Source organism: Mastigoproctus giganteus, chromosome 5 (genome assembly GCF_048544385.1).
Source record: "Mastigoproctus giganteus isolate SK-2022 chromosome 5, ASM4854438v1, whole genome shotgun sequence".
Classification (NCBI taxonomy): domain Eukaryota; kingdom Metazoa; phylum Arthropoda; class Arachnida; order Uropygi; family Thelyphonidae; genus Mastigoproctus; species Mastigoproctus giganteus.
The window spans coordinates 105,564,711-105,581,656 of record NC_143579.1 but is presented as its reverse complement, the minus strand read 5'-3'; the positions used below and the strand labels follow the sequence as shown (position 1 = coordinate 105,581,656).

Sequence of the window (16,946 nt, the reverse complement as noted above, 5' to 3'; positions counted from 1 at the left end):
AAAATACATTATTCACAGTTCAGCATAGTTTTACTAACAGAGATTACCTGCCAGTTGATGAGAAACCAGTAATCCTTGAAATAGTTGTCCTGGTGGCAGCATCTTAAATTTTAAATGTATAGTGGCTTCATCTAATTTGGTCATACTATACAATTTAAAAGGTATTAGCAACTTACGCAGAACCATGGATAACAATATTTGTCTCTAAGCTGAACATAAGCCCAAGCCTTAGTGCCAAGTACTTGGCACTCAGTATTCAGTGAGAGCAGTAAGTCTCTTTATAACAGAAATCAAAAGCAGATAAAGTATTCAAATTTTGATTAAAAAAAATCCTGCTCCTATGTAACTATCAATATTCACTTACAGAAAGTGAAAAAAACTTTAAATGGTTTAGTCGCAGCCAAAGAAGCCTCTAATATTAATGCTTTACTTCAAAAAAGACTGAGTAAAATTTCACTGTCACAAAATATCTGCAATTCTAATAAACAGACTGAGGGTAGGGGAATTGAGTTTTAACTTGTATCTTTAATTGAATAAATGTGATAAGTTTTCAATAATGCTTAGTGTAAATATGAGAAATAGATAGAGATGGAAGATTACAGGGTTTAAAACACTGCACAACATCCCACTACATAATATACATTATAACCACTGTAACCATTACGGCATCATCTTAAATGTTGTCTGTGAGTTTATTTATTAGGGCTAGTGGTTGTCATGGGGTAATGGAAACTAAGCACACATTGTGAAATCGCACCTGCATGTTACTACAAAAATTACATGGCCCATTATTAATTGTGTATACTGTCTTAGCTACTGCAGTGGTTCTCCAACTTTTGTCCCAAGACTACTACTTGAAAAGTGCTGAAAACTTTGACGGTCCACTTAATTTTTCTGTCTACTTTAATAATTACAATGCACTATGCCAGCATTTCCCAAACTGGGGTACACAGACCCCTGGTGGTCCCTAGACCAGTTCCAGGGGAGTCTGCAAAACGGACCCTCTGAAACTGGTCAAATTTGATCTCTTTCAACTCTTTGATCTTCTCTGGCTTAAAATCTCTCTACCTCATTGTGTCAAATTCATCTGTCTCTACCGTTCTCCCAATTCCACTAATCACTTGGAGCTGTTTGATTTCCCCTCTTTGCAACTTTACTTTCTCCAGTCCAACTTTCCTAACAATGAGGTAATTTTCCTTGGTGATTTTAATGTTCACAACTCCAGCTGGCTTCCGTTTTCTAGTCACACCGACTCAGTTGGTCAAGATGCTGAGGCTTTTGCAATTACTAATGACGTACAGATTGTTCATTTACCTACAAGAATACCAGACAATCCTAATCATACAGCCAACACGCTTGATCTTTTTCTCACAAACAACCCTTCTAAGTACACGGTCAAAGTGAGAGCTCCTTTAGGAACTTCAGATCACAACTTGATGATTGTCTCTTCTCCAATGGAGCCTTTATCTCATGGTTATTCCCAACCTCGTGTTGTTTGGCATTACAAGAAATGCAAAATGGGATTACCTGCAAGATTTCTTTTCTTCTTTTCCTTGGTCGGATTACTGTTTCAAAACTTCTGATGTCAACATTTGCTCAGATCGTGTCAGTGAAATTATTCTTGCAAGAATGGAATTGTTTATCCCACACTCCACTTTAAAATCTCGTCCTTTATCTAAACCTTGGTTTTCCAATATATGTGCTAAGACTGTTCAAGAGAAGAATGTTGCATATCGTAATTGGCTTGTTTCTAATTCTTCAGTTTCATTTTCTGCCTACACCAAAGCTCACAACAATTGTAAAGCAGTTATTAATCAGTCCAAACTAGAGTTTGAACAGGCTAAGAGTAGAAAACTTGCTTCTTGCCCTAATGGTAGCCGAGCATTCTGGTCTCTTGCCAAAGCTATTGGCCGCAACTTTTGCCCATCTCTGCTCCCACCTCTATCCAAACCAGATGGTTCTGTTGTCACTTCAGCCAAGGATAAAGCTGACCTGCTAGCATCCCATTTTTCTTCCAATTCATGTATTAATGATCTTGGTAAAACACCTCCCACCATTCCCAACACTCTCCATTCAATGCCTCCTGTGGTCTTCCATCAAAAGGATATCAGAAGGATTTTGACGAATCTTGATGCTAAAAAAGCTCCAGGTCCCGATGGTATTTCTCCACTTGTTCTCAAAACCTGTGCTCCTGAACGTATTCCTATTCTTTGCTGCCTTTTTTCACTTTCTTATTCCAAAGGTATTTTTCCTTCTGCTTGGAAATTTGTTCATATTCAGCCAGTTCCTAAAAAGGGTGACAAATCTCTCCCATCCAATTATCATCCCATTGCAATTACTTCTACTCTTTCTAAAGTAATGGAGAAATCAATTAACCGCCAACTCTTAAACTACCTAGAAACCTTCCGTCTGATCAACGATCAGCGGTATGGATTCCATCAGTGTCGATCCACTGGTGATATTCTGGCTTATGTTACCCATTTATGGACTAATTCAATGGAAAGGTTTGGTGAAACACAAGTAGTTGCTCTTGACATCTCAAAGGCTTTCGATCGTGTTTGGCATAAAGGTCTTCTAAACAAGCTTCCATCTTATAGTTTGCCAACTGTTTTTAGTAATTGGTTATCCAGTTTTCTCTCTGATCGCTCACTGAGGGTGATGGTAGATGGCTCTCTGTCTTCTAACTTCTCCATTAATGCCGGTGTTCCCCAAGGTTCAGTTCTTTCTCCCACTCTTTTCCTCTTGTATATTAATGACCTTCTTCCATTGACTGGAAATCCTATCCATAGTTTTGCCGATGACAGCACATTGCATTCTACTTTCCATTTTGAGAAACCTTGCCCTGCTCAATCAGCTCCAACTTCTCGAAAATCTGCTACCAATTCCTTAAATGCCAATCTTCAGGTAATTCTCCAGTGGGACAAAGACAACTTAGTTGATTTCAACCCTTCTAAAGTTTGAAATCAACAGCTGCTCACTCTGTATAAATCGCAAATCTGCTCTGCTATGGAATATTGTACCCACATCTGAGGTGGTGCCCCCAAAACCTCTCTCAGGCTTCTTGATTCCCTTCAGAAAAGGGCAGTTAGGTTAATTAATGATTCATCTCTAACAGTCTCTCTCCACTTGCTGTCTCATATACGTACTGTTTCTGCTGCATGCCTCTTCTACAGATACTTCCATGGGCACTGTTCTTCTGAATTGGCTTCTATAATTCCTGCTCTCTCTCTCTCTTTCAAAACAGTCCGAATACGTGCCACCATCAGCCAACATCCATTTACTGTCCAACTTCAAACTCATAGAACCAACTTTTCATCTTCCTCATTTATTCATTCAACTGCTGTTTTCTGGAACAACCTTCCTTCATACTTATTTCCTGAAAATTAGTCTATAGAAGTTCAAGTCGAATGTCAACAGCTTCTTTCGTCTTCTCAACCTCCAACCCAAGCACAGTACTAAGTACTATAGGTTCTAATACCTCTTGTGTTTGGGGTTTACATAAAAAAAAAATAATAAAAATAAAAAATAACCCAAGACCTGCTCTGGCAGCAGTCTGCATTGCTCAGAAAACTTTATTATTGCACAATTACTCCCAGATCTTTTTCTTTTATTACGACCCTAAGTGTAGTACTGCCGACCAGGCTAGCCAGGTGGGTAAAGTGCCTACCAGGCAACCCAAAGGTTGCAGGTTCGAATCCCGCCTCGGACTTGGATCAGAGTAAAATGCAAAAACTTTGGGAGGTGCATTATGGCCACAGAAGCCGATGTGCCAACAACTAACAAAAAAAAAAAAAAAAAAAAATTGTAGTACCAATATAGTTGGTATGTTTCTCTGGGTGTTACTTCTATCCATATGCAGTACTTTGCATTTGTCAATGTTAAACTTCAGTTGCCACTTCTCAGCCCATCTGCCCAAATTTTCTAGATCCTGTTGCAGTAGCACACTGCCATTACTGTCATTAACAACCCTACGAACCTTTGTATCATCTGCAAACTTCGACATTAAGCCTGATATACCTTCATCAGTATCATTGATAAATATACAAAACAACAGCGGGCCCAATACCAAACCTCTGGGACTCCACTAATAACATTAGTCCGGGAAGAACAGCGTCCATTGATTACCACTCTGTGATATCCCACTCAAGCACCCCTTTTATCTATTGCAGCACCTTCCCTTAATACCATACTGCTTCAATTTGTTCAGTAGTCTTCCATCTGCAACAGTATCAAAAGCTTTCCTGAAATCCATGTATATGATATCAAAATTATTTTTTTGCATCCAGTTCCTTTGTAATCTCATTATAGTATCCAATCAGATTTGTCAGACAAGACATTACCTTAACAAACCCATGCTGTGTTTGAATTATTGCTGCAGGCTTGTCTAGATGATCCTGCAATGCATCTTTAACCAGTGACTCCATTATTTTCCCAGGAAAAGAAGTTAAACTAACTTGTCTGTAATTACTCGTGTCCCTTTGTGAATTGGGAATACATTTGCACATCTCCAGTCTGTGGGGACATCCCCTGAGTCCAGGAATGCTCTCATAATAATTGCTTACTTCCTTTGCTATCTCCTTTAATATAACTGGATAGATCCTACCCACCCCAGATGCCTTTCTTATTTAGCTGAAAATGTGCTATAAAAGTCAAAAAACAAACATTCAACCCAGCAGAAAAGTTTCTTGTACGCTGTAAATAGGGTTTAAGAATGAGTTTATATGCCTCAGTACAAATTCAGGAGCCCAGGCTATAAACCCCATGTTCAGATGCTCTCTCAAATATTGTTTATTGTTAGGTTTTATTTCTAAAGGAACATTTTTCCTACAAAGTCAGGTTTCTCCCAAACTCCAAGTCCTTGGGAAACTATTAGCCTCGTCTCCTCCCATAGTTGTAAGTCATTTTCAGTTTTATAATAGAATTACGCTGTGTAAGAATGATGAAATTTTAATTAGAAGTTCTCCCTTGAATAATCTGATAAACAGTTTTACTAATTCTCTGCCTCATGTCTTATAAGAACCAATAATCTACTTCTGTAACCATTTCTTGGCCCTGTTTTTCTGCAGCATGCACCTGTGACTAAGTTATTGCAGAAACAATATTGTACTAAACAGCAGTCTACAGTAGAGTGCAATCTGGTATTTAACTATGAACCCAGTTAAAACGGTTAAAAAAATAAAAAATTATGCTAAGAATAACTAATGGATTAAAATAGGGGAAAGTGGCAAAAGATTTTGGCAAACTTCTCACGATATTAAGAACAAATTCAAGTTTGAGGTATGATTCCAGCTATACTTTCTAGGTACCGAAAATATCAAAAATTCCTACATATCTAGGCAACCTTTTGTTTGTGCTCCTATGTGCACTGCAGCATCAGTAACCACACCAATAAATTCAATACAAAAGTTCATGGGACTTGTAGCTCTTAGCTACAAGTCCCATGAACTTTTATATTGAATTTTCAATGGGCATGAAAGATTTTATTATATCCATATTATATAAGTGTGCGTGTTCTGTTAGTAAAAGCATGAAATTCCAAAACAAAAGTGGGGACCTGAAAGTGATGCCAGTTTCCCCCTATTTTAAAAGGCTTACAGTGTGAATAGTTGTGGCTATTGCTCATTGAATTTCTCTTTCCCCCCCTCTCTGGTCAGTGCATCCCTTAGTTCTATAATGTTAAAATACTATAATAAGGTACTTGCTTTTTATTACATAATCTAAATCAGTGGTTTTCAACCAGGGTGCCGCAGCACAAAAGGGTGCCACAACAACATCCTTGAGTTGACGTGTAATTTGGGTTTAAGTTACTTAAAGTTACTATATATATATATTTTTTTTTAATTTGTATATTTATTTCATTATAAAAAGTTGTACGGCATTCATTGTACCATACCTTTTTATATAAAGAATAAAATTATTATATAGGTATATATTAAAAGATGAAAAACCATTGTGTTAAGTATTTCTTTTGGCCTAGGAGTGCCGTGAAAAAATTACTGGGACACTAAGGGCGCCGTGAACCGAGAAAGTTTGGGAACCCTCTGATCTAAGTGTTCATGCTCATTTTTTAAATGTCCCTGCATTGTCCAATCTGAAAATAATTAAGTGAAAACTTCTTAGGCCTATGTTACATAATTAGCATTACCATAGGCATATGATGCAAGAAAACAAGCTTATGCAGCATCAGCCAAAAAAAAAAAAAAAAAGACCACTTCCATTTCACCCCTCCATTCGTTAGAAATACCTGTCCACCTGAGCCTTAAATTTATTTAGGCTGTCAACTTCCACAACAAGGGATGGAAGTCTGTTCCACCAACCAACTACCCGCTGGCTAAAGGCAAATTTCCGCACATCTATCCTACATCTGTCTTTCCTCAATTTGAATTTATGCCTTCTCAGGTGATTATTCTGAGCAAGAGGAGGAAGAATCCCATCAGCATTGAGCATGCTCAAACCATTCAAGGCTTTATACACCTCTATCAGATCACCTCGCTGGTGCCTAGTCTCCAGACACTGTAATTTGTAAAACTTAAGCCTTCTTTGTAAGAGCAACCCTTTGTTCCATTCACTAATCTTGTTGCCCTTCTCTGTACTCGTTCCAGCAGCTCTAGATCCTTCTTGAAATGAGGCCTCCAGACCTGTATACAGTACTCAAGGTGCGGCCTGACCATTGCCTTATACAAGGAAATAATCACCTCCTTACCCCTGCTAGAAAAATTCCTGTATATCATTGACAATACACCATGCGCTACTCTTGCAGCCCGTCTGCACTGCTCAGAGAACTTTAATTCGTTGCACTGGTTATGATACCCACTTACTTGGCATATGTTTTATTTAAAAAGTAATATCTGCCAAGGGTTCAATTTTATTTCCTCATTTTCACTTTATCAAGGGCTAAAGAGGTTGTTACACTGGAAAATTTTCAGCCTCCAAACAAATACCAGACTTTCTAATTAATCTTGTAAATGTTTAATTTTATTAACATGTTAAATGCCAGGAGATCCAGCAGTCATGTCTCACACTTTGCAATTTAATATGCCTTGACATCTACATGCCACACAATTTATTCAATTCAGTTTTGTGTGACATGCAGATATTCATCTGAGTTCAGTAGAGTAACCTAGATAATTAGGCTGCTCAACTGAACACTACTTTTCACATTTCCTTCTTTACATTCTAGAGGGAGAACTAAATAACAGTTCTAATAAATACAGTAAAGTAAATATAATAAAGCATAATATTTCAAATTGATATGAAAAAAAATATTCACACAACAAAAAGAAATTTTTAAAATTCATAAAAATCTTTTACTCCCAACAAAATACTCATTGTTGTAGTCAAGTAAACTTTTACATTGAATTTTTTTAAAAATAATAACATGTTAGTCTAGTCAAACTCATAAAACCTTTTTTCACACAATATTACTTCTTTTTGGTTTCTTTTTGGTTTATATTTATCACAGAAGTCTTTTGTCACACAAAATATTTAACTTTGCATTTGTTGGTTTATGCTCTAAGATGGCATATGGCTATAGCTGGCCACTATATATCATTTGGGCATTTCAAGTAAGCTTGAAAGGGGAACAGGAATATTATGTCACACTGCAATTACGTTGTTTCATTTCTTTTGAACATAATTACTATTTATATTACACCATTCAACTTTGGAAATAAATGGAATTACATTAATTAAATGGATTTGCATTAAATGGAAATAAATGGCATAAATGTAAAGAAATGTAATGAGATGATCATTAAGAAATATGCAGTACATATCTCATGGCCAAAAGTGACATTTTTCACAATTGGATCTCATGACATGAGGAGCATATCTCAAACTTCATTTTTCCATTTCCTGCATATGGAAATTAATTTTACAATAGACAGGGTAAACACCATAATAACAAATATATATATATATATATATATATATATATATATATATATATATTTGGACCCCCCATATCAATTTTTTCTTGAACTTTAACACGTTAAGGGCAGTTAACGTGTTAAAGGCAGTGGCAAAACTACTACACTGCCAGGTCCACTACCACAGGGGAACAGTTCATTTAGTACAGTTGTTAAAGAGCAGAGGGGCCAAGGAATCTCATTGGGGGGAGGGGAGACAAAATTTGTAGTTTTTCTTCTGCTTAAAACAATTCTACACAACTCGTTTACCAATAGCAACCTGTGGTCTGTACATAGAATGTTTATTTGTTTATAGATTTTTATTTTCTACCCATTGAATTTCCCAGGATTTAAATGGGGCATTTAACCTTCCATCACTCACATCTTCCATTTACCAAACATGCTAATGTGGCCTCTGTGAGACACTTTTTTTGTTTTAATCATAAAAAATATGCCTGGATGGTAGTCAGTCAGCATGGTAGGAAAATTTCACCAATTTGTAACATTGCATCATGAGCAATATTACAAAATGGTGCAGCAAAGTCACTTAGTTGACAAAATAATTCGAAAAAGTTTTCCCACCATACAAATTATTATATATATTTCCTTGACAGAATTGTGGCATATAAGCCTTTTATCATAAGTAAAAAGAAAAAATAAATCAGAATAACCGCTATTCACTTCTCTTGAGAAAATATTCCTCCACTATAAGTTTTTATTTCCAGCATTCACAGTGGAAGGATGCAGAAAGGGGCAATCTACCTCCCACCCCCACAGCCTGAGTAAATTGGAGGAAATACTGTTTTGTATTATATTAAGTCATATGACAACTATTCTATACAACCTACAGCAATGTGAAATTACGGGGAAAGTTAATGCTATGGGATGGTTAATTGGAAGAAGGGATGGTTAATTGGAAGAAGACAGAGAGTAGTTATCAATGGGTACTGCTTATCTAGGACTAATGTTATTAGTGGAGTGATCCAGAATTCAGTGCTGGACACATTGTTTTCAGTATTTATTAATGATACTGGTGAAGATATATCAGACTTAATGTCTAAGTTTGCAAATGATAAAAAGGTTGACAGAGTGGTTAATGACAGTAATCGGGGTATACTACTGCAACAAGATATGGAAAAATCAGGCAGATGAACCAGGAAGTGGCAATTGAAGTTTAACATTGACAAATGCAAAGTTCTGCATATGTATAGCAGTAATCACAGATTAATATATCAACTGAGTAGTACCACACTGAAAATAGTGGAGAATGAAAATTACTTGGTGATAAGTGGGCAATCGGATATGAGAAGCTGTCTGAATAGTGTAGATGGGCTGCTTGGGCAGCACATGGGAGTTTTGTCAATGATACACAGGAATTATGCTATTAAGGATAAGGAGGTAATTATTCCACTGTATAGGGCAGTGGTTTTCAATTGGGGTGCCACGTAATTTGAGTTTTAAGTTACTTAAACTTATTATTTTTTAATTTATCTTTATTTCCTTATAAAAAGGTGTACAGTATCTTTTTAATTTTGTGGTCATCTATAATTGCTGTTTACTTAGTACCTCTATATAAAGAATAAAATTATATACTGTATATATATATATATATATAATTTGTATTATGAAATGTAATTTTTATAATTATATTATTGTAATAAATATCATATAACATATATATTTTTTAATATTATATATATGTATATATATTGAGTAGGGGTGCTGCAAAATAAAATAAATTACTTAGGGGTGCCATTATTAAAAAAATGTTGAAAACCACTGGTATATAGCAATGGTAAGGCAAATCTTGAATATTGCTTACAGGTCTGGAAGCCTAATTTTAGGAAGGATGTGAATCAGTCAAAAAGGGTACAGAGAGAAACAAAATTAGTGAGAGAATACAAAAGGGGGCTCTAACCAAGATAGACTTAATTTCTGCAAATTGCAGCATCTAAAGTCTAGGCACTAGATAAAGATCAGTTTGAAGTCTTTAAGGCTGTGAATGGATTGAGTAAGCTAAATGTTGATGGTGTCCTTAAACCTAGCACAGACAACACACCTAAGAAGACACAAATTTAAATTGAGGAGAGATGATTGCAGGACAGATGTGCAAATATTCTTAACCCCAGGGGCTCACATCTGGTGAGTGTGGGCTTGGCACACCCAGGGTCCTGAGCTGGATACCATCATTCTTCTCTTCTTGGTGATTCCCTTCTACTCTCTCTCTCTCTCTCTCTCTCTGGGTAACTTGGAAATTTTTTTTTTTTTAGCTGGTGCAGCATAAGCCTCGGCTTCCTTGCACTATATGGCTAGTAATAATAATATTTGCTTTCAGCCAGAAAGATTAGTATTGTTGGAACAAACTTTTATCTGGTGTTGTGGAAACAAGTAGTTTAAAAAAATTGAATGACGAATTAGACAAATTATTAGAGGTGATGTGGGAAGTTTATTTATTTTATTTTGGGGCAGATGCAGTATTAGCTTGCTTCCTTGTATCATTTGCCAATACTAATGGCAAATGATTACTAGAGTTATTTTTTGAGCCATTTTGAGCCAAGTTAACTCTAACGTATTTGTGTTATATTATATTATTTAAAATTATTAATATATTCACGCAGTGGAAGTCGCAGGATTTTCTATTGGACGAGGTTAAAGCAGTGTTCTGGGGATTTATAAAGCTTTAATCATCACGTAGCAGTTAAAAAAAATATAATTATGGTTTAAGCTATTGCCCCTTTAGCCCCTACCTGCGACCGTCCTTGAATTCAACTAAAATTCAATTCTATCATAATTGTTGTATCGATTCCCTCCACCAGAAAACTATCTGGATCCGCTCCTAAACGTTAATTTTAAAACTAAACTGGTTGGTTGTTTTTTTCTTTTTATGGAGTACTGGCAACTACTTTCGCCTTAGTTGCCAATGCGACAATTGGCCTTATGCCTACCTAGAAAACGTATTTATTGATTACATGCACACATTAACAACAGAATATATATTACGACAGTGAAGTAGCCGATGCTTTGAACCGGTGTTGTACTATAAATCTTACACTGGTCGATTATATTTTAAGTTTTCTACTTCTGTTCAAGTGTTTATTTGTATGTTACTGAAGTGAAAGTTAAACACGTTCTAAATCACTGCTAATTTACAAATAAAGATTCATGGGTTTGAGAATTGGCTTACCTCTCCTGCTGCCATATTTTCTATTCACACAACCCACTCACTGATAGTAGCATTGTCGCATTCGATTCGAAATTGCCATTAGAGAGAACACGATAAAGGACACTTTAACTTAATTTACATTTTCGCTAACTACGTGCTGGTGTATAATAATCGCCAAAGAAACTGAGACTTATGTGATGTATATTGCATCTGCAATTGCGCGTATCCTTAGGTCGGCTATTATGTTTGCAGAACGAAAACCTGTCTTCCCAAGATTTGAAACTATGCACCCACAGAGAAGTAAGATATGTTACTACTCTGTGTATGCAACCTCGACTGCTATCTTTTAACTCGGTCACGTTGAAACAAAAAAGCTAATAAAAGTTCCTCACATTGAAATGAAATTCAAACCAAGGCCACTTTCACAAAGTGTAGAAAAACTGGTAACCTTAACCGCACTGCTCACTGTGAGGACGCAAAATCATTGCTATATAATGAAGACTGCGTAATCACTTTATTAGGAATCGGGACCTACCTACCAAATAGCTAGTAGGCCCCTCTTTATTCCTCCAAACAGCCTGGATTTGTCATGATATGGACTAAACGAGGTGTCGAAAGCGTGCCACAGAATTGCTGAGATGCTGCCGCAGTTGCAATTTGGTTGATTGCAGTGCCGGATAAAAGCACGGGCCAGTAGGGCCCTTGCCCGGAGCAGCATTCTTTAAGGGGCTCCAAAAACAGAATAAAATGAGGAAAGAAATATATATATATCCTTCGTAAAAGGGCGCTGAAAAATCTTTCTACTCAGGATGCAGAATTACTTTGATCCGGCTCTGGTTGGTTGCAGATCTCTGATCAGAAAGGCTGACTCTCCTTAATCCCACATGTGCCTAACTAAATTGTAATCCGGCGACTGCGGAGTCCATCTCAATAGACTGTATTTACGTACTTTCGTGTTCCAGAAGCCAGTTCTATATAATTCTGGCTTGTGACACAGTACATTATCCTGTTGAAAGAATCCATTTGCAGATGGTTACAGCAGGTATGAAGGGATGCGCCTAATCGGAAAACAATCTCCAGATTTCAGTATCTCATATAATTAGCATTAGTAGTGGCATACGACCAGGAGCGGATTAAGGTCGGTTGAGGCCCCGGGCGCAGAAGAAAATATTGGGTCCCTTAAAAAAAAAAGAGAGAGACAGGGAAAATAAAAATACATGTTAACCAATTTTTTAAATAAAAAAAAAATATTATGTACTATTAATGTTTTATTTCCAATAAAATTTTAATATAATATATGTATAATATAATTAATAATAGCATAATAATAATTACAAAGTTTTGAACTAATATGTTCAACTAATTTGTTGGGGTTTTGCGTGGGCCCTTCAGAAGTCGGGGCCCAGGGCGCGCGCCCGGTGGGCCCGCCGTTAAATCCGCCTCTGCATACGACACAAGAAAGCAAGCTTATACAGCATCAGCAAAAAAAAAAATAATAAAAAAAAATACTACACTCCCATTTCACCTATTCATTCCATCCAATAGTTTGCCTAGTTCTTCCTTGAATTTATTTAAGTTATCAACTTCCGCGATGACAGATGGAAGTCTGTTCCCGCAATCAACCACTCGTTGGCTAAAGGCAAATTTCCGCATATCTATTCTGCAATCCTCTTTCTTCTACCCTAGGGGCTCGCATCTGGTGAGTATGGGCTTGGTACACCCAGGGTCCTGAGCTGGATATAATCATTCTTTTCTTTCTTGGTGTTTCCCTTTTACTTCTCTCTCTCTCTCTCTCTCTCTCTCTCTCTCTCTCTCTCTCTCTCAGGGTATTTTTTTTTTCCTTTGGCTTGCACCAGCCTCAGGTTTCCTTGCACAATAATAATAATAATAATTTGAATTTATGCTCCCTCTGGTGCGTAATCTGAGCAAGAGGAAGAATTACATCAGCATTTCTCAGTAGGGATAAGGAGGTGATTATTATTATTATTAGCCACACGGTGCAAGGAAGCCTGAGGCTTATATTGCACCAGCCAAAAAAATATCCGAGTTACCCTGAGAGAGAGAGAGAAAGAGAGAGAGATTGGCAGAAATAGAAAGGAATAACCAAGAAAGAGAAGAAGGATGATATCCAGCTCAGGACCCTGGTTATGCCAAGCCCATACTCACCAGATGTGAGCCCCTTATTCCCTTGTATAAGGCGATGGTCAGGCCACACCTTGCGTATTGCATACAGGTCTGGAGGCCTCATTTTAAGAAGGATATAGAGCTACTGAAACGAGTACAGAGAAGGGCAACAATATTAGGTAATGGCACAAAGGGTTTCTCTTACGAAAAAAGGCTTAAGTTTGCAAATTGCAGTGTCTGGAGACTAGGCACCTGCAAGGTGATCTGATTGAGGTGTATAACGCCTTGAATGGTTTGAGCATGCTCATTGCTGATGGGATTCTTCCGCTTGCTCAGAATAATCGCCTGAGAGGCCATAAATTGAAATTGAGGAAAGACAGTTGCAGGATAGATGTGCGGAAGTTTGCCTTTAGCCAGCGGTTAGTTGATTGCTGGAACAAACTTCCATCTGTTTTTGTAGAAGTTGATAGCTTAAATAGATCCAAGGCAGAACTTGACAAACATTTGGAGAGAGGGGATGAGTGAAAGAAGGGGTTTTTTATTTATTTATTTATTTTTTTTTTTTTTTTTGGCTGACGCTATATAAGCTTGCTTTCTTGCATCATGTGCCTTTACTAATGCTGATGCTAATGCTAATGCTCAAACTATTCAAGGCCTTATACATCTCAATTAGAGTACCCTGCGTCTCCAGATGCTGCAATCTGCAGAACTGTAGCCTTTCTTGGTAAGAGCGCCCTTTTGTTTCCCTCATCAATAACGTTGCCATCCTCTATACTCGTTCCAGCAGCTGTACATCCTTCCTAAAAATAAAAAGCCAATGTAGCTCCATTTGACATCCAAATGGAGCGACATTTCACATCCAAATGGAGTAACATTGGCATAAAGGGAACCATGCACCACAACCTCCCCCACTCTCACTCTCATAATTATACCACCACCAGCTTGCACTGTTGATACCTGGCAAGATGAGTTCATGGACTCATGCTATTTTTATCATATACTAGTGATCTCATCAACTTGAAACAGAACAATCGGGATTCGTCAGACCAGACAACGTTTTTCCAATTATTCAGTGTTAGTATTCTTGAGCCCATTGTAACCACACCTGCTTCTTTTTTTGCTGAAAAGAGACGAACCCAGTTAGGACTTTGGCTACGATACCCCGTCGATGATAAAATACGAATTGTGCGTTACGAAATGCCTCTTTGGATTTGTTACCACTATTATACTCTGTGGTTATTTAACTGACTGTAGCCTTTCTGTTACCTGCTCAAGTCTTATCAGCCTCAATGGTCTTTCGCGTCAATGATATGTTTGCGACCACAGGATAACCATTTGCTGGATGTTACAGTCTTACTGGACCAATCTCGAGACACAATAGTACGTGAAAACAGGGTTGCGGTTTTCGAGATACTCATACTGACGCCAACTACCGCATTACGTACAAAGTCGCATATATTCTTGCTCTGAATTGTACAAATATACTTTCTTTGATTCCTTTTCTTCCTCCTTAGACTAAACTTAGATGACTTAGATACTCTTTGTTCCTTTTCTGCTGAACAGTTTGCTAAACACTTTCAAGACTCACTATTAACTATTTTAAATACATATATGGAAAATAGACTAAAAGAAAGTGGTTCTCCAGAACTAAATATGATTTTCCCATTAACGGGAAATGTTTATAAACGATTAAAACTTTCGATGTTGTTGTATTTTTATCATTTTTCCTGAGTTACCCTGAGAGAGAGAGAGAGAGAGAGAGAGAGAGAGAGAGAGAGAGAGAGAGAGAGAGAGGAACCACCAAGAAAAAGAAGAACGATGATATCCAGCTCAAGACCCTGGGTGTGCCAAGCCCATACTCACCAGATGTTTGCCCCTGGGGTTAATTGGGTTTTAGGAGCATCAGAGACTGTGGCCATATTGCTTCTGTGTATATTGTCTGTAAATTGCATGTGTTCTCAGGTCGATTTTCCGTTTTCTGGACGAAAACCCGAGTTTCGGGAGAAAAAAAAAAAAAAAAAAAAAAAACCAAGCTACCCTCACCTGAGACCCATTAACTTAGCCTCATTGTGAAGAAATGCCACAAAAATTCCTCCCGTCATTGACGGGACTCGAACTCAGGTCTTTTCCACCTAGTGTGCAGAAGACAGCAATCCTACCAAATATGTTACCTGCAAGGTCTCTCAAACTTTCAAATTCAAACCTTTATAACTGTGAAGCTTCTGAAGACTTGACACTTATTCTCTTTCACACTGCGCGGTAGCACAGTGGTATCGTCACCGTCCTCCACACACCGGGTGGAAAAGTCCCAGATTCGAATCTCGTCGATGATGCGAGGAACTTTTATGGGCTTTTTTCACTCATTGGCTGAATTAGTCGCTCTCTGGCGTAAATAGCAAGGTTCCTCCCCACAGAAATGGGGTTTTTCTTCCAACAAAACAGGCAAATCGATTAGAGAACATATGCATTACATACATAATACACATGGGGATATGTAATACCTTATCGGGTTACCCTGATGTAATAATTTATTCTCTTTCACTGTCTGTACTGGTAGCACAGTGGTGTCGTCCCGTCTTTTTCACACCAGGTGGAAAAGGCTTCGGTTCAAATTCTGTCGATAACGCAAGGAACTTTTACGGGCTTTTATCACTCCACGGCTGAGTTAGTCGATCTCAGGCGTAGATAGCATGGTTGTTTCCCATGGAAAAACTGAGGTTTTTCTTCTAGCAAAGCAGGCAAATCGACCAGACAACAATGCAATTTACAGACACAATACGCATGGGTAGTTGAAAGTAATTTTCTAAGTGACTCTAATATAACAGTTCAATTTTTTTTTTTTTTTTTTTTTTATTCTCTTTCATTCTGCAATATAAGATGATTTACATCAATCTGTTCTATCCATATGTCTAAAAAATTTTAAACTAGAATTTAGCACCAACCTAATATCTTCGTGGGAAATCTTTGCTATTAAGAATATCGCATACTATGCGTTCCCTTGGAGGAAGAGGACGCAGCAACTGATACAGGGAAGCAAGCGTATGCAGTATCAGAAAAAAAAAACAAAAAAAACATCCACCTCATATGTCAGTCGTGCGCGCGCGCGCGTGTGTGTGTGTGTGTTGCTCTTCTCCGCTTCCGGATCCTTATGCAGTACTCAAGATTGCAATCTAACCATTGCGTTTTACAATGAATTGACAAAATTCCTGTATATCATTGACAAAATCACATCAACTGTCCTATTAGCCTGTTTGCACTAGTCAAAGAATTTCATATCGCTTCATATTTTTATTCAAAATATGAATCAACTTTACTCAGAATTTCCACCTGAATCTAAACTTCCACCAAGGGTATACTTGCTGGAGTACTACAAATGAGGTTTAACCAATTTTGCGGCAATGACGTCCTTCTCCCTTAAAAAAAAAAAAAAAAAAAAGTATTTTAAATGATGAACAGGACACTATGTGGCTTCCTAGCCGCATGTTTACACTGCATGGAATATCTCATGTTAGACTGAATCGTAACACCTGTCTTTTAATTCTTGAACCACTTTTAGCTACTCTCCCCTTAGCTCATACGTGATTCCAGGACCTCTGCTCCCCAAATACATAACCTTACATTTAATTGTACTGAATATTAGTTTCCATTTTTCGGAACATATATGCATCAGATCCAAGTCTTTTTGAAGCATCCTGGCCTGGCTCAAATTGCTCACCACCTTCCTACCTTCAAGTCATCAGTGAACTTTGACA

The 16,946-nt window shown here is 37.5% G+C and overlaps 1 protein-coding gene across 4 annotated transcripts in view; it reads right to left on the bottom strand.

Moving 5' to 3' along the window:
• Positions 1-11,347, bottom strand: part of Scgbeta (sarcoglycan beta) — a 131,517-nt gene extending 120,170 nt beyond the window's left edge. For 3 of the 4 annotated variants that reach the window (XM_090374136.1, XM_090374135.1, XM_090374134.1), the window contains exon 1: positions 11,092-11,347. Coding sequence is in view for 2 of the 4 variants with exons in the window: in XM_090374135.1 (XP_090230261.1) it covers positions 11,092-11,106 (15 nt within the window). In the remaining 2 variants the exon portion in view is untranslated. Of the gene's footprint in view, positions 1-10,654; positions 10,687-11,091 lie in introns of those variants that run through there. The other variant, XM_090374137.1, reaches the window with a different exon arrangement.
• Positions 11,348-16,946: the final 5,599 nt, after the last annotated feature.